Source organism: Notothenia coriiceps, unplaced genomic scaffold (genome assembly GCF_000735185.1).
Source record: "Notothenia coriiceps isolate Sejong01 unplaced genomic scaffold, NC01 NC01_scaffold00015930, whole genome shotgun sequence".
Taxonomy (NCBI): Eukaryota; Metazoa; Chordata; class Actinopteri; order Perciformes; family Nototheniidae; genus Notothenia; species Notothenia coriiceps.
In genome coordinates, this window is record NW_011348631.1 from 241,300 (window position 1) to 265,435 (window position 24,136).

General features: G+C 39.4%; 1 protein-coding gene across 1 annotated transcript; it reads right to left on the reverse strand.

Annotated features, from left to right (window-relative positions):
• Window positions 1–14,560: 14,560 nt before the first annotated feature.
• On the reverse strand, window positions 14,561–23,286 carry LOC104949338 (sodium/potassium-transporting ATPase subunit beta-1-interacting protein 2-like). The gene is made up of 2 exons (XM_010775695.1): window positions 23,092–23,286; window positions 14,561–14,608 (listed from the first exon to the last, which is right to left on the reverse strand). The coding sequence occupies exons 1-2, from the start codon at window positions 23,257–23,259 to the stop codon at window positions 14,561–14,563; spliced, it is 216 nt and encodes a 71-aa protein (XP_010773997.1). The 5' UTR covers window positions 23,260–23,286.
• Window positions 23,287–24,136: the final 850 nt, after the last annotated feature.

The following is a 24,136-nucleotide window of genomic DNA, read 5'->3' on the forward strand; positions in this document are numbered from 1 at the left end:
ACCTGTCTTCCCCTGACAGAAGGGGTCACATAATTTCACTGTAATTTGAGTGTTAGTTCAGCTGCCGTGATCATAGGGGCAAGACCCTGTCAGTGAACACTTCCTGCTTACTGACAGTGCCACTTAAGGAGGGATGGACTTGTTCACACCTTTTAAACATCTCGCTATAATGTTCAGGTCACATTAAGGGGCTTTAATGGTAAGATTGTCACTGAGTCGTGATAATGAAAGCATGTCAGTTCTTTGCATTGCCAACTGATAAAGATACGACACACAAGCTGAGGCCATTCAAGTCTTCTCACTGTGCAGTAAAAATGTGTCGAATTTGAATACAGATTATCAACTCGCACAATTAATTAAAGCCAATCAGCGCTTCCATAAACAGAGAAAATCAGTTGATGGGACTGCTGATTACGGCTGATTACACTCTCTGGTGTGGTAATAGAAAAAAGTAGTTTTCCCATCATAATTTGTTTAAAATTACTCTTTTTTTTAACAGTTATGTAACACGTCTATTACCAGTTTAGTAAATCACACCAAAGAGCAGTTTTAAAACCACATATCTGTGCGAATCCATCTTAAAAGCAGTTTGTTGAACATTATTACTGTGAGCAGGGGGGCCTATTGTGCAAATGTTCAGATTTCATATTTGTTTTTTGTGCCTCTACTTTGACATGTTTACATGCTTAAATGTTCAAAAAGTGCTTTATTTTTCTCATGCTGCCTGTGTTGCAGCACATAGCTCTGTTGTTGTTGGTCAACCGCTTAGTGATGTCCCGCCCCTTAGCCTCATGAAGCCATCATGATCAATTTGTTGGAGCCCTAGTAGGGCTGCTCGATTATGGCAAAAATCATAATCTCGATTATTTGGGTCAATAATTGATATCACGATTATTAAAAACGATTATCCATTTACTTTGGAAAGATCTATTTATTGGAGAGAGAAAAATGTGAACAGTATGTTTGTAACAGTTGATTACCCTGGACTTTAAGTATAACTCAAAAAAAAAAAAACTAATAATAAAAAAAAAGATTAATAATAATACAAAAATATTCGTTATATTTCGATTACGTTGTTTTCGTAATCGTTGCAAGCCATAATCGTAATTGCGATTAAAATAAGATTAATTGAGCAGCCCCAAGCGCTAGCCAATAGAAGAGTTACATAGTGATGCAAAGTCCAATGGAGGTGTTTCAGGCAGGGGGAGTGTGTGGGGATACTCTCTCTGGGGGTAACTTTAGGATTTTAGCCTTTGCAGACCATTCACATGCACACAAATCGATAGAAACACACTACAAGAAAGAAAACCGCCAAAAAGCACAATTGTCTTGCATTGTTTTGCAAGTTTTCCCATTCACTCACTGTTGGATATACTCGTCATGTGTCTGTCTGCTCTTCCCACACAAGAACTTTGAACCTTGTTAACTTGTGTTGCCATCCAAGCTAGGCTATCATTTTACAGTTCTCTAACCCCCCTCCACGTTCTTGCCTGTTACCTGCAGCTTCATTGACTGATCTTCGATTTTAATGATATTTACACTGCTCACTGTCCCGAGGCCTAGTTTAACAGTAACGATCACCACACTACGGCTGGGAGGAAAGCAAGCTTTATTTTTATCAAACTGAAAGTACAAGCATGTCTGCCATGTTGGAAGGCCATGTTGAAAACATCTTGAAAAGCTGCATAATAACAGTTCAAAGGTTAATTGAACGGAATACAATTAATTATGTTGCCATATTTATCATTTACAATCTGTTATGGATTTTAATGATTCGAATATTACTCTTGATTTTATTAGAAATAAGCCCTTCAGACCAAAATCATCACATCTGCTTTCTATCGAGGGTGAAGCAGCAAGCTAATTAGGAAAACCTTTTGCAATTAGCAGCTGACCAATCAGAGAGCAGCACACTCAAACCAGGGCGCTGAACAGCTTGTTTTTACGACCAGAACAGTTTGCGTTCGCCCCGCTCAAGGGCACATCAACCTTGACCCAGTTGCAGAGTGAGAGGGGAGCCACAAATGGGCGATTCCCCCCCCTCACCCAGATTCACCAGCTGTTGTATAAAATACGGATGACCAACCGTACAAGGGGTTTACCGACCGGAGGGCTATTAACACCGGACCACATGTTCAACAAACAGATATATTTGTGATTGTTGCACCTCGGCTCAGAACAAAGAAACTCCTCAAAACGAGGATGAACCCAGATTTATACTCCCTTGGGACGACTGCATAATGTCAAACACATAAGCTTTTAAAATAAAGAGCCTCATCTTGTTATTTCAGTGCAACAACAACCAAATATATTCAATACCAACCTTGGTTTCACAATAAAAACAAGAAATGAATTAAATGTATTCAAACGGGAGTTGGAGAAACAAGCTAGAGTGAGCCAGATATTTTGAAGTATCCAGCCAGTATCATAGCAATTGATTTATTGAAACCTGTTGGGATGTTAAGATCATTTATAACAAAAATGCTGATAATAAAAATACAGTTTAGAAGTATTGTTGTAGAAAATGTAATGAGCAAATGCTAACCTAATAAGAATTGTATATCATTAAAGTTGTTGTAAGGACAGTGGTACTGTAAGAACAACGGTCCCTTTAAAAATGTGACAGCAGGCTATCATTCTTACCTTTATATAAGCTGACGATCCAACATTTTAGCTACTTGTCTCAATATCAACCAAAACGGTAAACAATATTTTAGTAAATGCTCAACCACCCAACAGACAACTTCTGTAACTTAACACATCTGAGATGTGACAGGCCTCCCAACTTTTAGAAAGCACAATAAAAAGTAAACGAGCAAATATGGAAAAGAAGGAAAACCTACATTTCCTGCTCTCTAAAACTCATCATTAATTGATTTACATCCAAATCAGGTCCCAAAATTACCATTACACATTTAGCTTTAGAGTGAGCCAATTAGTTTGAAAGTTAAAATCTATGACAGCCAAGCAGAAATACTGACTATACGTTAGGCTTGATATAAAAAACACATACATTGGGTATAAATCAGAGAGCGAGACGAGTATATACCATACTTTCATGTATCCTACTCAGCAGGGATCAAAATAACTCTTCGGTGTTTGATAAGGGTAATGATGATGCGCTGTGTGCTTCAAATATACAGCGATAGAAATGAAAATCTCTTAATCTCCCTCTCTATTGCTTTCAGATGCCTCTTCCCGCTCTCTCGGTCTAACTCTCCCCCTCCTCCTGTGCCTCGCTCTCCATGTAATTCATCCCTCCTCTCCCTCTGCCTGCCCTATAATCAAGTCTTTTTCATGTTGTTTTGCAAAGTGCCATGTAAATCCGTCCCGCGCTCCTCTTCCGCCTCGCTCGCCTTCACCTTCTCGCCTCCTTTTCATTCACTCTCTTCCGCCATATTTCCAATGTCAGGACTTGAGGAAATGGGTCGCCGTCTAGAAGAGGCTGTTATTTATGGCCTGCAGCGGCTCACAGTGCGGGGCTTTATGTATCGGCCAGTACCGAGTGCCAATTTAATACATTACTTTATACACTCAGGCCATTACTTTCGGGGTCGCAGGACAAACGTGGTTACGACAGACTCCATTTTTCTTCATTACGGAGAATTGACATCATTCTGTGCATGAAAGAGGCAGAGAATCAGTCGCAGCTTTGATTTATGCCATGTTATCAGTGACTCTTAGATTTGTCTGCTGTACCTTTGATATCATTTTCCTTATCCAACACTCTCGCATATCCGTGAAGGGAACTGATATCAAGATTATGCATCCTCAGTGACAGCAGTGTGCATTTGACTCCCAGTGAGGAGGTTGAATACTAAATAAATGCAGTTCCATACGTTTGGATGTTGTACAAAGAACAAATTAACGACAACAACTCAATTCCTTTAACAGTGTCTGACATGATTGTTGTGAAATATGTCACTTTAAGTGTGCAGAACAATCCTTTCAGAGTCTTTGATGTTCAGCGAATATTCCCTGTGTAATAGTGCAGCAAAGTCAGACAGATAACGGCTGTAAAAGTTTGAAATTTGCCAAGCGCGTATGACATTTCTCCTTGACAAGGACCCCAGACAGTGAGTGGAAAGGTGGGGGACAGCGAGGAGGGGGAAATGCGTCAGTGTTCGTGAGCTCAGCTTGAAGTCAGGCGGCCAGATGGACCGAGGAACAAACAGAACATCATGATTGAGATAATGTTTGCTTTGATGATACATCATGTTATGAATCATTGACATTGTCCCATGCTAACAGGAGGGCTATTACTCAATGTTAGACGTGACATACCGGTACTTTTTTTTATTTATCTATTTTCTTCCACTAACCCCTTTTTCCTAGCTTTCAACCATATCACACATCAGATCTCATCAGCTGCTTCAGTTTGCTTGTGCTGTATAAATGTAGGTGTCCTGACTCCCTACTGTGTTGAAACAGCAGGGATGTAAACAAACAGTGGTCCTGAAAAAAGAAGTGTTCAAGTGGCGTCTGGGAAAAACACCAACATTAGACTTGTTAAACTTTTACGGTAACACAATGGAACGTCATCTTGGATGGTGTTGTTTGTCCAAATGAAATTGCTCACAGAAGCTGCCTGTCTACGCACACATATCTGTAGAAAACGGAAATATATTCATTATTAACCATACCATCACTACTCATCTTCTGATGTACAGAACGTGTGTGTCTTGCCCTTCTCCATTACAGCAGGCTTCAAGCTACAAACACCTTACTTAAAGGACACAAAGACCACTTATAAAGACTTAAAACCAATGTATAAAGTATCTATTTATACCTATATGTTTGATAGCTAACAATTTGAACGACTGAGTGCTATAAACAGATTAAACCACATTATGAGTATGTTTAATAATATATTTTAGATATGGTGTTCAACCAAATCTATACCATTTCGTCTAAGCCACGTATTGATAAACTGCTATCAGTAGTCTTGCTGCAACATGTTTGCCTTCTCAACCGCGTGCGTTTGAAGCAACTTTTTATCTAGTGTGTATCATTGCTTCCTATAAGGCCCCTGTAGAGCCCCAGAGGCTAGATAAGGTGTACATCCTGCGCTGACAGTAATTTAAGTTTAAGCCGTAGATTCATACCATATATATCTGTCTGTCACACTGCCGTCCTTCCTTCCACTCTCCACTGCTCTATCTAATACGGCAGCGGTGCCATAGAATTAATCTTTAAAAAAGATTTCTGATGTGGCATCCCTGACAGATTTGGAGAGAAGTCTGTGGAGAGGAAACCGTCACCATGTTGCAAACAAACACTCGCATATTCACATCAGCTCTTTCTCACACACATATACACACACACACACACACACACACACACACACACACACACACACACACACACACACACACACACACACACACACTCTTAGACGGCTAACTGTCAGAAGTCCACTGTATCATTTAAAAAAGATGAAGCCACCCTCTGGGCGTCAGATGACGCACAGATACAGACACATAGATACACACACACACCGCTCAGCTGTCAATCATTGCCTGTGTGGGAGGGATATCATGCCTGCTTTTTTGCATACTGTTCTTGCCAGCAAGTGTGTGTCTGTTAGCTCAGCCAGGAGTTGGAGAACCTGTCATTCATTTCTATCAAGTGCGAAGGAAACATGAGGGACACACTCTTTCGTCCGTTTGTATACCCAAGCAGCCTTAAAAACATTTTCAATCCTATATCATAGGGCTGCTCAATTAATCGTTTGTTAATCGCTATTACGATTATGGCTTGCAACGATTACGAAAACAACGTAATCAAAATAAAACGATTATTTTTTTATTATTATTTTTACTTTTTTTTTTTACTTTTTAAAAAAATTATTATTATTGGTTTTTCAGTTGAATTATAATTAAAGTTCAGGGTAATCAACTGTTAAAAACATACTTTTCAAAAGTTTTTCTCCAATAAATTGATGTTTTCAAAGTAAATGGATAATCATTTTTAATAATCGTGATATCAATTATTGACTCAAATAATCGAGATTATGATTTTTGCCATAATCAAGCAGCCCTCCTATATCATCCGGGGAGTCTAATTTCAGTCTGCAAAAACCCAATGAAGAGGCAGAAAATAAAGAGAAATTGTAAAAAAAAAAAAAAGATATGCTGTATATGATGTCCTTTTTGTTTTTCTGTTATGTTTATGCAGTGTTTCCCATACATTGATTTATTTGTGGCGGGCCGCCACAATTAAATATCGTCCGCCACAAATGGATCTCATAAAATGGATCTCTTTCTTATTTGGTAGTCTAATGGATAGTGAGGTGGGCTGATGATCGGAAGGGTGCTGTGCCCCCACAAATAGAATCAAATTCTGTGGGAAACACTGTTATGTATTCGTGTGGAACCTACTTGCAGCAGGTCACCCTTGAAAAAGAGATCAATGATCTCAATGGGATTCACCTGCATAAATAAAGGTTTGAAATTAACTGAAATGAAAAAAATGATTTATGTCAACATTGTTTACATGAGAAGTAATACAGCTGTCAAATGAGCAGTAACATAACACACTGAAACAAACCAATTTAAACGTATTGTTAGCTATTAGCACCAAAAGAGACAGAGAGGAATGATTGCAGGTGACTTGGTAGAATGAGAAATATAACTGATATATCGAGGGAAGAGAAACTAAAGAAGACTGAAAGATTTGGGGTAGAGAAGTCAGACATCATGAAGACGGAGAGATTTAGACAGGCGAAGGTATGATAGGAGCTATAAAAGATGACGTGTTATTGGATGGAGCCTCATGCGAATCTGTGTCTCTTTCAAGAGAGAAGTGAGGGGAAGAGGGAAAAAGAAGTACAAACACAGAAAGTTCGAGCAACTGAACGTCTAGGGAAGATAGGATCGCTTATCTAACAGAGAAAAAACATATGTCTCTTTCATATCAATTCCATATCAACATCAATGGCTGCGGTTGTCAGTGCAGGGGCGAGCTTTTTACTGCAGGATAAATTGTGGGAGGAATATGACAGTAAATCAAATTGCAAACCACCCAATTCATCTTGGAAAGTTTAAAAAAAACAACAGGGCCATTTGAAATGCTAATAGTGGCTTTATTTTACTCCCCTTAGTGTTCATTCTCCTCTGCCAATTGAGACAATGAATCAAAAGGATCCCGCACATTTAATCATAGGCGTTCTAGTTAAAACATCCACCCTGATTCACTGAGTCAATGCATCAACCCTTACCGGGGTTTGATCAATGGATGCATTTGTTAAAATCATGGCATGAAATTGCCTTTCTTTTCCATCAACACGTCTCTAGTGATTCGTTCCTACCAGCCAATTTTATGATTTTGAGCCCCGAGGTATCGTGGATGGTGATTGAATTTGATTATTCATTGTTACTGTAGAGTTTTATATGCAGCGACATGAGTTGTTTTTTTACTTGGTGAATTTGAGCAAGCAAATTAAACACAGATTTGGTTGCACGCCGCAGTAGATAATGGATTTGATTGACTTGTCTGCCGCAGTTAAACTTGTCCCAGCATTTGGATGTTTGGTGTTCTTTTTATAATGGATTTGTCTTGGCTGTGTAAGCAGTAGTGTTTGTTTTGTTGTAAATGTACAACACCTATAATGCCTATAGGTTTTAACTGCCAGTTCTTTAAAAAAGTCTTTACTGAAAAGGCCTGAAGAAGACCTTTTATTGAAACATGAAAAGGACATGTCTGGTCTATTTAACTTTAGTCATATTTTTGTAGCTTCCGTCTCATTTTTATGGACTAGCGAAAAATATTTAACTCATGATAGTAACATTTTAAGTTTAGGAATGTTGGGAGGGGATTATGGGATGCTATAATGCATGAACTGTTTGGTATTTCGAGGCAAACACTTCAGAGACATGTTTTGTATAAAACTGAGACCTATAATATATTGATGAACAACAGTATAATAGGGGACCTTTAAGCGAACCAAAAGAGTGAAGTTGCTTTAGGAAAATATAAATCAATGAGCTAAACTCACTAAAACGCCAAGGTGAGGGTTACCAATAAATTGGGCGATAATTATTATTACCTTCCACATAACTTCAGCTGCTGATATTTGGCTGTTTTTCATTACTTTTTTTAATATACATCTGACTTACGGTATGGGCTAGCCATTATTAAAAAAACATTAAAAGCTTGAATTAGCAGACCCCCCCCCTCCCTTATGCAATTATGGATCCCACCTGGTGTAGGCCAGTAGCACTATAATTGGCCGCACCAATCTAAAAGATCTTAGGGGTTTAAATGGTTATGTTGAGGCATTTGCTTGGAGATGGTAATGGGTATGGGGCAGTTAAGGTCAGGGTTAGGATCCTGAATGGACTTCATCTCTACCAATTACCCCCCAGCACACACACACACACACACACACACACACACACACACACACACACACACACACACACACACACACACACAGACAAACAATTCCCTACCAATCTGATAGAAGATAAGTGCTTTAGGCATTATGGGTTAAGGCCTCTTTTACCACCCCTGGGAAATCACAGCAAAACAACGTAGGGAGATGCACCGTGACTGATGATATTGGTGTGAAATAACACAGACAGAGTGACATAGAGAAAGACAGCAGAGAGAGAGGAAATTATAGAAAATGGGATAGAGCCACAGATAGAGATAGAGGTTGGGTTAAATAGAGTGAAAAATTGACTTTCGAGAGAATGAAGCTAATATTGCCCACTCTATGATTTTCTGCCATTTAGCTTGACGATGTGCTGATCTTTCTGGCTGCCGGACCGACTGAATGTCTGACTGTTGTTGTTTTTGTCTGTCAGGATGTCACACTGACTCTTTTATTTACAGTCTGTCATTATATAACTGCCGGAACTTGCATTGTGTGTTTGGAGCATGTTAGAAGGTGTTAGATTATGTGCGAGTCGGTGTGTGTCCAGGGAGCACTCGTAGGGAAAAAGCTGGCACTCCCTCCCTTATGCCCTCTATCTATCCATCTAGAATATATGTGGGTCTGGAGAGTAAAAGATACAATTAATTTCCTCCTTTCAAAATTGCCTTGACTGGGTTACCTAAGGTGTACATTTTTCCTATTAGCACCAACCAGTTCACACATTTGGTAATATCCTGCTGACAGTGTGAACCATGATCTGAACATTTGCATATCCTCCGAAAAAACTTTGTTTACGTCACATCTGCTTTGATCAGAATTGGACACAACGTCGAATAATTAATTTCCAAATGCCCCGTTTTCTTATACTGCCAAGGTTTGGAGCTTAATTTATTTATTTTGTCGTAGACACACAACTTTTGCCGGATGTCTTTATTTTAATTGCTAAACTGCTTTCAGATGTAGCTCCAGGTAGCATTAGGGCATCAGGGGAAATATCAGTTTTTACTGGTCTTTTCCCCCCTCCATCCCTCCATCTCTCGGGAGTGGAAGACAAAGGAGGAGTGGGAAATGCAGGGAGAGAGCGAGTCTCAGTAGGAAAACAGATGTGGTTCATTGAAGCGGAGCCAGCCCAGTCAGAGACAAAGACCTGAGAGCATGAGTGTATGATCCTCAACTAGCACACTGGAAGTGTGTGTGTGTGTGTGTGTGTGTGTGTGTGTGTGTGTGTGTGTGTGTGTGTGTGTGTGTGTGTGTGTGTGTGTGTGTGTAAAAAGGTATGGGTGAAAGAGGTGGAGACAATAGAGACAGAAATGGTGATTTAAAAGAAAATCGTAATTTAATCCACAAACACACAGTTGGATATACTAATACAAGTCTAGTCAATATTGTTTTGTTTGAATTGCAAGCCAAACAAGCCCATTCATCACTAGACAGATTAATATCTCAAGATTATTTTGGAGCTATGGCTTCATCATCCTGTTTGGATAAATGCTGCAATGCTAAGTAAACTGCGCCATATAAAATCAATGCATCAATGCCAGCACACAGCTGCACTTTAATTGTTTTGTATTCGACTGACTGGCGACTTTGGAATATGTTGGTTCCAAATTCTTTTTTGCAGGGTTGCAAACACTAAACTGTTCTTATTTGGATAAAACATGTTCTAATACAAAAGCACTCTCTTCAAACACTGGGTCTATACTTACTTTGGAAAAATGGGCTTAAGTTTGTTTTTCAATACGAGTTGATTTCTTTCTGTGGGGGCAGAGGCTTTTGTCGCCGCTCACTGCTGCTGCACAAAAGGAGAAAGATAATGCCGTTTTTATTTTATTATTAGAACCAGTCTGGTTCCAAGCTTTATTACAAACCGCGTAACCTTAACGAACTCATGCACAGGATCCTCAGACACGGCTGAATGGAAAAGGAAATCTCTTTTCAAGATCTCTTTTGTTGTTTGTTTTGGTTTGTTTTGTATCGATGTATTAATTATTGGCTAGGTGAAAACATATAGACAACTCTCGGCATTTGCACATTTAAAGTAGACATATTGAAGCAAATGTTTCTTACCTTTTCATCTTCCTAATGCTCTCTGCAGCTAAACTTGTTGTTGGCTGATGTCTTATAAGTCTATTTATTATTCATAGAAGCACTTACTTTCTCTTTTTCGGAATAAAAAAGAATGTGCTGTCTATTTTGATTAGTATTCCCCAAGTAGTTGGCCAAACTAACACCACCAAGATAACAGGCACATTTGTCCCATTACAGTATGTCCCTTTCCATTGCCTTCATAACGTGAGAGATACTGCAGTGTTAGCATTCAACCTGCTTTGCCTTGATGACATTTAGCCAAATCCAGCTTTTCACTGATAATTACTTATTTCTTTGTGTGTGTTCATTCGAGAGGCTCATTAGAAAAGCACTGATGGAGACTGTACTCAAAGAAAAAATGCCTCCCTCCCAACCCCATGTAACAGAAAGAAAGAGGAAGCAGTCAAAAACAAGGAAGGAGGTTATGAAATATAAAAAGAGAGGGACACAGATTTGGGCGAAGCGAGAGGGACATTTTGAGAGATTTTCCTCATTAAAAAGAGGAGCACAACAAGGGGAGATGGCATTAATCAAGCTCTGAGCTAATGAGGCATTTACTCATTACCCTGAAATAGAGAGGCCAAGGGGGGAAAGGGGGAGGGGGGAGAGAAAGGAAAGAGAGACCAAGGCATGAATTAAAGAAGTAAGAAAGAGAACAATATGGAGGGAGGTGACGGAGTCAAGTATAGGTGTGATCGGGGAATAATTGGGGCAGGTAAAGACAGAGTGAATACGCAGTGTAGAGACAGATAGTATTGATGTAGGAACTAAAACCTTTGGCTCTATTTAAAGATCTGCCATTTGGGGTCTTTACTAGAATTAGTCACATTAAATTCAACTGGTTGAAAAGGCTCTGAGCTTTCCAATGTATGGGATGTGTTACCTCCTCCATACTTCAGTTGTTTAATGATATAGTCCGCGTGGAAATGTACTTTAAAGTGGTTTTTTGTCTCATTGGGGAGATTATTCTATATTATGTATTGATTTTAAGATTTACGTTAATGTATAATATCAATCACACAGTAAGAAAACCTTAGCTTGCTAGAGGACTAGGTAGATGAATAAAGGTAAAACTAAGTTTAATCACTATTTTGATGTCTTGGTAAAAACGATGTATCATCAACGAGAAAATTAGCAAATGAAAGTAAAGTCATTTTTGCTATCAGAGTGCTTTTAAAAAGCATCAAGGCTTTTCATTAGACTAATGGCAAAGCAGTGCAAGAGAAAAAACAAGTCTGTGTTTAATGCATTTGAGTGTGTGTGTGTGCGCACATTGCGTGGCCATCTGTGAAGTGATCTATGTCCCTCCTTGCTAAATGGAGTCGTTAATATTTGCATTATTTAAACCAAGACATCTATAACTCGTTTATTGTGAGTCTTTCAGGCTTTTAGAATGTAAAGGATTGTAGAGGAGCCCAAACAAATACCCTACACAGCACATTACTGCAGCAGGGCTTTGCTTTGTGCTCTTTCTCTGCTGCTGTGAAGTGGAACCGAAACAACGAAGGAACAAAGATGTGTTTTTATTTACTCGTGTTGCTGTTCTTTGCCGCTTCTGGCTGTTGTTTCAAGTTATCTCTGCCAGTGATGGGACAGCTCATGCTGTGGTGGACAGGCTGAGCAAATAAAGAGAAAACAATGTTTTTGTTTCTGTAGAATAAAAAGACTCAGATTGTACACAGATATTTTAGTGTCTCTGTGTAGCCTTACTGAGGAGCAGCTAATTGCTAATGTAGCAGGCAAGGCAAGGCACGTTTATTTATATAGCACCTTTCAACACAAGGCAATTCAAAGTGCTCTACAAAAATGAAAGACATTAAGAGCATTACGAAACATATTACAAAATGATATCTAGAAAGACTCATTTAAAAGCAAAGATAAAAAGCAAAGGTAATAAAAGTTACAGTGCAGTTTAAGATATGAATATATCAATTAAAAGCAGCAGCAAAAAGAAAAGTCTTCAGCCTGGATTTAAAAGTAGTCGCAGCGGACCTGCAGGTTTCTAGGAGTTTGTTCCAGATATTTGGAGGATGGCCATAAACTAAATCAATCAATCATGGCAGTACTAGATTGAGGGCTATTACCAGGACATTAAAGTCATTTTAATTAATCATGTGTTCTTATTTTAAGATGTAGACATATTTCACAGGACTTGTTGTTGATGCTTTAAAAAGTTTTAACAATTTATCCACACCATAAATATATATCTGTACCAATGTACCCATCAGTCTGGACCAAAGAGATTCCATATGTGGAGCGATATGCCAGTGTGGCTAATATAACCCCCTAATGTTTGCCACATATACAATAATTCATCTCTCTTTTTAATGGTAGCTTTAGTTTTGTTGGCATTGTTTTTGCTTGAGGAGAAATACACCAGGGAAACCAATCATGAGTTTGTTGACTAAAACCTTAACAGTATAATTTAAAGGTCACCTATTATGCAACATCCACTTTTTCATGTCTTTGAGACATAAACATGTGTCCCCTCTGGGTAAAGAGATTCTGAACGTTTCAGGAAGAAAGACCCCCTCTCTTTTTTCCTGATCCATTTATATAAAAACCTGGTTTTTATATAAATGGATCAGGAAAAAAGAGAGGGGGTCTTTCTTCCTGAAACGTTCAGAATCTCTTTACCCAGAGGGGACACATGTTTATGTCTCAANGCACGCATTCCTTTTTCTTTCTGTCTGTGTGTGTGTGTGTGTGTGTGTGTGTGTGTGTGTGTGTGTGTGTGTGTGTGTGTGTGCTGCGGTTGTTACCAAAAAGGATTACAATGTGTAGACAGTGATATAGTAGTCCGCACTGGCAGGACACCTTTGCTCTATGATCTGCTCTGCCATTGGCTGTCTGTTTCCAAGGCGACGTGTAGGAAGTGCCTGATGCAGGAAGGAGCGGTCAATGTAAGGTTGGCTTTCGATTGACCTTATTACCCCGCAACAATGGAGAAGGAATAAGGGACAGAGAGGGAAGTGGAAGGACGAAGACGCAGGCCGAAAGTGAATGATGTGTAAATGTGTTTGTATGAGGCATTAAACACATTACCTGGAATAAAGAGGCAATATTGTTCAAAGGAGGATTTAAGTAAAATGACATTGACCTGGTTGGCTTTCTATTGACTGCATGGACACATGCCAAAACACACACACACACACACACACACACACACACACACACACACACACACACACACACACACACACACACAACAGCACAGCACAACACACACACACACACAACCACGCACACTCACACACACACGACAGGCACACACACAGCACACCACACGCACAACAATTCACACACACACACTCTGGCAGGCTTGTATGATCAGGCGGTTAGTCCTTCGAGTGGTCTTGACCTCCATTTAGTCTAAATAATGTTCAGGCTCCCAAGCACTCTGCTCCCGCGCCGACCTTTTCTACAAAGAAGCCTCTCTGGCCCGAGTATTCAGTTCCTGCTTCTGCTTCCTTTTATTTTCCTCCAATATCTCAGACTTCCTTTGTTTCTTTTCTTTATTCACGCTCCTTACATCTCTCCTTGTTCCGACGAGGTACATGAGTCAGTAGTAAAATAGCGGGTGTTTTTCTCAGGAGGGGTGATGACTGCTACTTAGATGCTGAGGCCAAATACTGGGCGAATAGAAGCATGCTGGCAGTGTAGCATGGGAGTGCGCTAGTGATGAGAAATCAATGTGTTAGCGGCACTTTTTATTTATGCAGATAGGCTTTGAAATTTTATTAACCACCAGCCGTCAAAGTTTAATTTCAACCTTACGAGGCTGTAAGAATCTCAATGCAATTACACAACAAGCTAGCAGCATACTTTTATGGTCACAGTAGGGTTGTGGAAAAACTTGTCCATGTTTTATCTTCAGTAGACTGACTATTGCTAGACGGTGTGTCTTTACAGGTTCACTAAATCATAGTTAGAAGCTGCAGCCTTATTCAGATACACAATCACTCAGTTGTGAGTCTTGAACGCGGCTCCTGTCAGTCGAATAATTGATTTAAAAATACTGCTGCTGGTTTACAAACGCATGGAATGGTGTTATTTTGATCTCCTGCTAAATTTATGAACCCATCCAGACTCTCAGGTCTTCAAGGGAGCTCGGTCAGGCTTTCTGTCCAGAGTCAGAACCTAACATGGAGAAGCAGCGGTTTCAGTTGTTATGGGCTCGCAAATATCCCGGAACAACTTACAGAAACGCTGCATCTTTAAAATCCCATTTTTTTTAGTTTTTGCCTTAAGGTCACCTATTATGCAAGCGAATCCACTTTTTCATGTATTTTATACACAAAACATTGTGTCCCCTCCGTGTGTAATAGAGATTCTGGAAGTTTCGGAGAAAAAGGTTCGCCTCTCTTTTTGTGCCTGATCCATTTCTATAAAAAACCTGTCTGAAAATGAGGCTGATCAGATTTTGGGCCACTTTGTGTTGTCATAATGGTTTTTTTGGCTTGTGTAACCATTTAGGCCAATAACCAACCGACAAGGTACGCCCCCCCCCCCCCCCACCTTATCACCTGAATCTCCTCCTAGAGCACCATTGTGTTTTAAAAATATATATCTCTCAGAGGGGCGTGGGGAGTGGCTCCTTATTTTCATCTAAAGTAACAGACAGAGAATCAGTACTTTTGAAACAGGGCTGAAACAGAGGGGATTATGGGATGCTACAATGATCTGTTTGGTATTTCGAGCCAAACACTTCAGAGACATGTTTTGTATAACTGAGAGCTATAATATATTGATGAAAAACAGTATAACAGGGGACCTTTAAAGCTCTTAATGTCTTTCATTTTTGTAAAGCACTTGCCTTGAAAGGTGCTATTTAAAAACAACTTGCCTCGCCTTTAAAACCTAAGATGACCTGGAAGTAGCCTCCCCTGTCTGCTACCACTCCAGCCAGGATTATATTAGTATTCAATTAAAGGACACAAAGTCAAAATGTTGTTTGAAAGACATTCAGGAGTTCTCGGTCACATGCAGTCAAAGCTGAGCCCGTTTTGTCTTCTGCAGGCTCATTGCCTCTGGAAATGACTTTGGGGTGCAGATATGTTGGTACTGCTGAACAGAGTGCAGAGAGCCGTGCCGCCCTGCGGTAGAGAGCATTTGATCAGCTGTGACGGAGTGCATTTCCCTGCGCATCAATATCCTGTTAATATTCTGGATGCTGAAGTATTCGGTTTTGGTGTTGCTGCATGTAAACATAATATCCTGTTTACAATGATTTGATCTTCTCCCCATGCCCAAAAAAGACACACCGATATTAGCTATTAGTTTGTGTTCCTTATCTCGTTTCTTGTAGGAGTTCTGGGACTGAGAAGGTTTGGTGCCTGCAGTTATATTCAGACTTTTCCTGATGCATCTATCATTTTGAGTGGTGCAGGGATAAATATTTGATATCTAAAGTACATAATAAAACCCCCCACAACAGATGTTGATATGAGGATTACTATCAGGAAAGTCTAAACCACCGTCCATAACTCTTAGCCCACAGCGCTGTACTCTGACCTCGAAGGTAGCTTTATTTATTTATTTTCTCATCTACAATACTTACTGACAGTGAGTCATGCAGTGGAGGTTACAGCTTTTAGATTATTATATTTCCACAGAGAGAAATACACAAATACGAGGAAGTGAACATTTACCAAGAGTTATGTTTGGGAAAATGTATGAGTGAAATTATTACGTTACACATAATATTATAAGAAACAATTACTCAATCTCAATTTCCTTAAATGTTTACATTATGATCATTTATAACGTTCTTCAACTGGAAACTTCACCGTTTTCATCTTTATTTGTTTAATTGACAAATGATCACACTTTTATGATGCAGGGTTTCCCACACATAGACTTTACTTGGGCGGGCCGCCCAGGTATATTTCACGACCCATTTCGTTTTTTTTTCGTTTTTTCGTCAGCGACCACGACGCCATCTGCGATGGATTAACTTGTGGACAATGATCCCTCGCTCTACGCCTCCTGTACCCAGTACTCAACACTCTACTTCATTCAACACTTATAATTAATTAAACTTTAACTTTAACCAGCGCTAAAGTTCTCTCGACCAATTTTCACTGCCTTTTTGGCTTCTTTCACAAATTGAGTTTCTCCACTTCAACTTCTTTCTGTATTTCTTGTTGCAGCTATTCTTTCTGGAGACATTCTGATCCATTTCTATACTGAAAAAACTGAATTGTTGACTTTAATTAAATATATTATGTCAACATATTTCACATAACTGTATTAGGTTAGTTGAAAGCAATAATATTTACTTGAACCTAATATTTAAACTTAATATTATTGCTTTCAACCAACTAATACAACCTAATACATTTATGTGAAATCTGTTGACACAATACATTTAATTATAGTCAACGTTTCAGTTTTTTCAGTGTAGTTTCAAACCATTTTGATTTATAGTTTTCTTTATATAAACAGTTCATAATGGTAATTGACCGCAGTGTCAGTACAAAATGTATTTCGGTTTCTTCTTTGTTCCTCTCTGTTGTCTGTCTAACATTTCTTCCCATTTTCTGTCTGTATTCGGATGGGCTGAATTAAACTGAGCTGCTCCCAATTTTGTGCTCTGACACAGGTTCATTTTTCATTTTGTCTTTGGATTAGTGTTACCTAGTTACCAGTACTGAAGGTGCTGGGTGTGATGAGTGGAAATGGAAATAGCGCCGCTTCAGCACGAACAGGATCCCTGCCCTGGTCAGTCTGACATGCAATAACCTGTACAACTTCCCCACTTCCCCTCACAGCGCTCATTCAGAGAAAAAACATTTTAATGGGCTTTTATGTGCACAGTGACACACAGTTTCCTTGGAGGCATGACGACAGTCTTTATCCCATTTCTTAAAAATACTGTGCAGCAGGTGCATGATAAACAACGCAGCTAGTTAGGCAACATTGAGTCAGCAAAAAGCTAGTGGCATTATTCTAAGGCAGAAAAGAGTAACGGTATGGTTGATAAACTGTCAAGCATACATTTTCTCTACTTTCTGAAAAGTTTAGTCTAATGTGTTTTTCCCTTCAGAGCTAGGACAGAATGTTCTGAACAACTTTGCAAAGATAATGACTCCAGAGTGGGATTCCTACATTGCAGGTGCAGCCTCTAATTTCACAATGTATTTTTAACATATTTTCAGAGAGTTAGTAAATGATGGCATTGCATTAAAAATGATGACTAAAGTGATTCATCCTCAGGGAAACATCAATGTGTGGTCAGAATTAAAGGACAATCCACTCAACAGTTGTCGAGATATTTTGCTACAAACCACAGTCATTTTCCCTTGGGGATTGGATTTCCAGTAGATTGAGACCACTGTGTGTATAAAATGAGTTTATATACAAAGAGCCAGCACAACAGCCAAGCAGAGGTTGTAATAACACCTGACATTTTCTTTAGAGAGCTTGTGGTAGAACCAAAAAATGCCGGGGGATCATCGTGGGAGGAGACCTTTCAGAGAAGCCAGGACAGATGCCATGCGGAAAGCACTTACTGTATAGGTCAGTTTGTTCTCCAAAGTGGAGGAAGGCAAGGATGCATTTTGCCAAAACAGTCTCTGTGGAAAGAGCTGACGCCACTGCATCAACCCCTTCAAGGTTAGTCCAACTGAACCAGCCCCACGGGTTGACTTGTGACCAACATTTCGGAAGATCATGAAGACATTTTGATCCAAAATTGATTATTTCCCATTCCCTGCGCCTTTACGCCCAAAACCCTCCCAATGTTTATGAGGAATTTTAATTGTACAGTTATGTGGGGCTGGTTCTGTGTTGTAATCCTTATGCAACATTCTGTCTAATAACTTGCATCTTACATTGTTTCTGGTGTTTGATGCCTTTGAGAAACAGCACATCATTTACAGCAACAGAAATGAATCACAATGAGGATAAAATACAGCATTAACCTTGCTCACCCTTGAACTTTAGAGGTATGATTTACCATTCCTTGTTAAAGCAAGCTTTTCTTTGATTTATTAAATGAGCTCTTACCCGTCTTAATCTGAAAATAACAGGCAAAAAAGGACGGTTCAACTTTTTCATCAAATGTGGGATTAGTGCGGTAGAGCTCAGCGACTGCTTGGATGACTGGTTCAATTCTCATGCATTGTTCTTTCTTTTCCCTGATCTCTGAATAACAACTATGCTATGAAAACCAATGTGGTCCCAGTGCTGCTTCCACTAATATAATCGTTTGCGTATATGACATCATTGTCTGTGTTTAGTCAATGAAAGTTAAAGTATAGCTTCATAAGATGAACAAGGAAGCCTAGAAAATGTGTCAAATATTTCTGTGTTATACTTTTAGTAATTGTCAAATATTTCAATGATGGAGAGTATATGCTTTAGTTGTGGTCATTAAAACAGTGCCATCTTACTGATCGCAATGAAAGGACAGATAAAGGATAGTCCGCTGAAGGTCTATAAACTCCCCAAATGGGTCACTTTTTGGTGTTTCAATTGTCCTTGGTTTTTATATTTTTGTTACATATTGTAAGTAATGTCGGGACTAAAATATTGACTTTGTTATAGCCATCGATGAATATAGGGAGGGCAATGTTGGTCACACAGTTCACCACTTTGGTCAAGACTGAAATATCTCCACAACTTCTCGATGGATGAAGTATTCTAAAGGCCTCTTTTTAGTGCCACCATGAAGTTGAAATGTTTGGGTTTGAGTGAAATATTTTTTGTTGGATTTGCATTACGTTTTCTAGAGATTCACAATCATCAGGTCATTCTACACTGTGTTCGGACTCTGAGATGATAATAAAAAAGCTATGTGATGCTGAAAACTGGTGTAGGCCTACTTTACAGAAATAGGGCTGCATGATATATCCTGTCGTGACGATAATCGCGATATTAACATCGCAGGAAGTGCGATTTTTTAAAAACACGTCATGTTACAATTATTTTGCTGCTTGCTACAAAAGGAAAACTTGCTCGGCTCTCATGTCAGGGGAACTTGAGTGAGTGAATGCAAACTACCAATCACAATCAAATCTCCAAAGCAAACGGACCCGGTGATTAAAGGTAAAAACACTTAATAAAGTAGTTTCATGTGTTTCTCCAGGGCAGTTCTGCGCTGCTAACCGAGCTAGCTCAGCTTGTTGCTCTGATAACTTAAGATCCAGACGTCCGTGACTAAAATCCTTCATCCGGTTAAATATAGTTAAAAAAAAATTGTATAGCATTATATTTCAAGAAAGGAGGGTTTGCGGGAAAAAAAACGGTCTTTTCTTCAATTCCTGTATGTTTTCATATCTCAATATATATTGCAGGGGAAAAGAAATCGCAATGTCAGTTTTTTCCAATATCGTGCAGCCCTAATCAGAAATCAATAATAGAATCAATAAAGAATTGCACTGATACACAGCATCTATCATGACAATAACATTGTATACATTCCCCTCCCTTCTCATAGCCTCAAAGAGCTGTATCATGGCTGTTGACTCAGTCTTCTCTTCAGTGACCCAAATACAGCGCTCTGTGTTGGCAGTGCTACTTGCTTGTTCTGTTTTGCATAATGCATATATTTGGTGTACATAAAATAATCTGCAACTAAAAAAATAACTTTAAAAGGTTGCAGGGAAAGCAAAATAGCCTAACTGTCCTAAAAGCTTATATTGCGTGTTGGTTATGGGCCATTTTAAGAAAACTGTTGCAATATTTTAGATTTGACGTCAAGGATATGAGCCAATACTGTTGAGCAGTTAGGCTAAAATGGCTGCAATTTGTGCTCATTCTCTCAGTGTTCAGAGTTGCTAACATGCAAACAAGCAGCACAGATGATGATACTCTTCATCACATGAACACACAGGATTTAAAATTCAAGGCTTTTTCAACTGTGTGTGCAATGGGATGCTGAGTGTATGGAGGCTGCCTTTACAGTAGGTGATTTCGCTGATTAGTTTCCCCACTCTGGTTGAATTATGCTAATCACTCACATTACTTAAAGGCAGGCACTTTGGACAGCCATGCCAGCAGGAAGCCTAATCTTAGTCGTTCTTTGTTACAAAAATGTAATTTAATGATCAGCCCATGCTATTAGATCAGGTAGGAGGAGAAAAAACAACAACTCTCTAAATCTCCCTGGAGAAGCCCCATGCTCCTCTTCAGCTCCTATCTTCATACTGTGCACCAAAGTGTAAAGAAATCCCTTTGAGATATGCAGTTTGGAAAACTAATCAGTGCTGTAACAGTCAGGGAGCACGCTAATCAGCTTGTCAGTACATTTGTTTACTTTTTTACACATCTCACTTTCTTATCTCATGTAGAAATAAGGAATAACTTAAGAGATGCGATGATGTGTGACCTAATCAATCTGTTGATCGGCTACAAAACACTTTGAATACATTTTAAGATATTGTTAATGCAAAAATGGCTGAGAATTCCAAATCTGTAGCCTATTAAAGTGAATAGGTTTGGGTTTTGAAGCAACAAAAATGGAAAGACTTTGGACATTTAGAGACCTTGGAATTGGACTTTAGGATGGAAGTGTATTTTTGACAGTTTGAAGACCAAAACGACTTTACAAGGTTGCATTTGCCAAACTTTAATTTCTACAACAGAAACACCTGTAACTGACTGGGGACATTGGCAATCATTCCCAAACAAAAACAAGCTCTGTTGAAGACCTTGACAGCTGACTGTGGCTTTTTCCCAATCCCAAACTTCCCTGACATAATGTTCATTTGAGGATTTTTTTCATGTCTGTCAAAAAGTGCCATGATTTGTAGAAAACATTGGACTCACCTATAACCTCTTTCCTTTACACCGCTAACAATCAGCTAACCAGTAAACATGCAAAGAAGAGAGCAACCCAACCGAACCCTAACCCCGCACTTAGTCATCGAGTCCACCGGTTGGACGTATGCTATTAAAGAGCCTGACAGTGTTTCCACCAATTACAGTGAACCAGCCAGCCAGTCAGCTAGTGAACCAGTCACAGTGTTGAGAGTGTGCTCATGGAGCATGACAGTGTTTCCACACACCAATTACAGCGAGACAGTGGTACAGCTGTGCGGTGGCTTGGCACTCAGCCACACTATAAGTACCGCTATCGATTGACAGAAAGTGCATGAGGAGAGCGTGCGAGAGAGACAGTCATGCCAAGTGAGGGGAGGAAGACGTGGAAAAGAAAAACTCCCAAACTCTTTTTCTGTCTTTGTGTTGGTGTAATGATGCATGCAGTCACATTCAAGCGCCTGTTTGTTTACCGTGCATGCGTCTGTATTCATAAGCGCTCTCGAAAATCGGAGTTTCAGTACTGAGGAGACTCAGATTAAAAGTGACAGGCCTCTCTTCTCTCCACTGTCTCTTCTGATCCTGCTAATTATCGCAGTCTGACAGCTCAGGAGAGGAAGAAATACAGAGGGCGAGGGTGAGCGTCAGGCAGAGGAAACAAAGAGAAGGGAAACGTTGTTGTTTTTTGTAACAATGAAATAAGACAGAGCGAGCACAAGACAGTTACAAAGAAAAAGCTGATGTGGTGAGAGAGAGACTCTAAAGCAGTTTATCTAGCTTTTCAATGTTAATAAGGGTATGAGGTTATTAACTTAATGGAGTCGGGATGCTTTATTTTACCACTAAGTTGCACAATCACCCACAATTCCCCGAACCATCGCAAAAGACAGAGAAGTTGGCATGGTTGTGGTGCGCTTTAGAATACATTAAACTAAATGTACTAGCGGGGGTGACTCTATAGATCATACATATAATAATTTGAGTCATTTCAAAGTTTCTCTCTCTCCGTCACACAGAGTAAGGTGAGAACATTTTTAGTATGTTATTTTATTAGATAGATTTAACTTTTAAATTAGTACTGGATGTGTATTTAGTAAATATCTTGTATTTATTTGTATATGCATGCTTCTTGAGTGATATCTTGCTGTAACAATTGTAAATGTCCCCTCTGTGGGACGAATAAAGGTATTTTGATTCTGATCCTGATAAATGTACATTGTCTTTTGAGAGTGATTATTGTCTCTAATTCAAATTGATTATTGTTATTGATATCATTATCAATGTCTTTGGATAGAATCACTTACAATACCCAAACCCATTATCAACAGTCTGTAGTTTCTTTAAACTCTCCTGAAATGTATTTTGTACATTTAACTATATAAACAACTTTTAAAACACAGTTTTTGTTTTCTTATAGTTACATGCTGGAGGCTTTTATGGTAATTTCTTTAACAAGCAGGTTGTTTTAGCTGCACTTAGCTAGCTAATTAACGCTAACTCACTGTGATGACGGAATAACATTCATTTGCTTTTCTCCTGTGCCCACCAATCATGATTGGAAAATTCCAAACTAGCCGGTATGATAGCAAGGCTAAATACATCCCTAGCTACAAGCTTAAGGTTAATTTACTGCCTCATGTCAGAAAGAAAGCAAATAGGTGATGCAAATATGATAAAATAATAAATATGAACTGCTCCACATTTACAGCAGCACTCACTGCTAGGGACAGGTCACTTGTATTAGTTACAAGGCTTTTCAAAGCCACGAGCCTAGGCGTAACGGTGTGTGTCCTTACTGTATACTTGGGTTTGAAATTGCAGAGCATACTGGAAAGTACTCATTTAGCTCCAGTACTTACAGCCAGGAGTATCTGCAGCGAGGAGTGAGCCACCTCTATGAACTGGAAATCCATCAGACAGCCGGATATAGATATATATCGGTGGTCTTCGGGTGCCCAGGAGGGAGGAGGGGTGATGGGTGTCACCCTGCACCCCGGGCCGTTCTCCATCCACCAGGAGCGATGCATGGACAGGTTGAACGTCAGGACAAGGTCAGAGTCCTGGCGAGAAAAAGTCACAGAAACAGACAAAGAGAAAGTTTAATTACATATTCATACACGAGACGGACCTGGAACAAGCTTGAGATTTAATTAAAACTAAACTGTTTGTCATGTAAAGGTCTACTGTATAAGATGGAAGAGGAAGAAAAAAGGTTTGAACCGAGCTCAAAATAGATCCCAGACTTATCATTCCACTGATCTGGGATCACTCAGATTAGATGTGAATCGTGCACAGGCAGGGTTATGATGAGGACAATAACAGAGGGAGAAGGAAGGAAAATGGGAGGAGGCCACGGGAACCAGAGAGAGGTTGAGAAAAATCTTTTAAACGTTTTAGAGATTCTTTGTAAGAGATAGAGGCTTTGTGCTGCGGTGTCATTGGAGGTTTAGAAACGTAAACGTACGTACGGTTTTTCATTAAAATATTTTTAGGTCTCAGATATATACAAAACATGTCTCTGAAGTGTTTGGCTCCAAACACCAAACAGATCATGCATTATAGCATCCCATAATCCCTTCTGTTTCAGCCCTGTTTCAAAAGTGCTGATTCTGTGTCTGTTACTTTAGATGAAAATAAGGAGCCACTCCCCACGCCCCTCTGAGAGATATCTGGTTTAAAAGAATACAATGGTGCTCTAGGAGGAGATGCATTGTCGTATTGTCATACTCATATTCTGTACAAACTGTGAAGCCCACTGAGACAAATGTAACATTTGTGATATTGGGCTATATAAATAAACATTGATTGATTGATTGATTCAGGTGATAAGGTGGGGGGGGGGGGTTACCTTGGTTGGTGATTGACTAATGGTTACACAAGCCAAACACTCGTTATCTTAAAGTG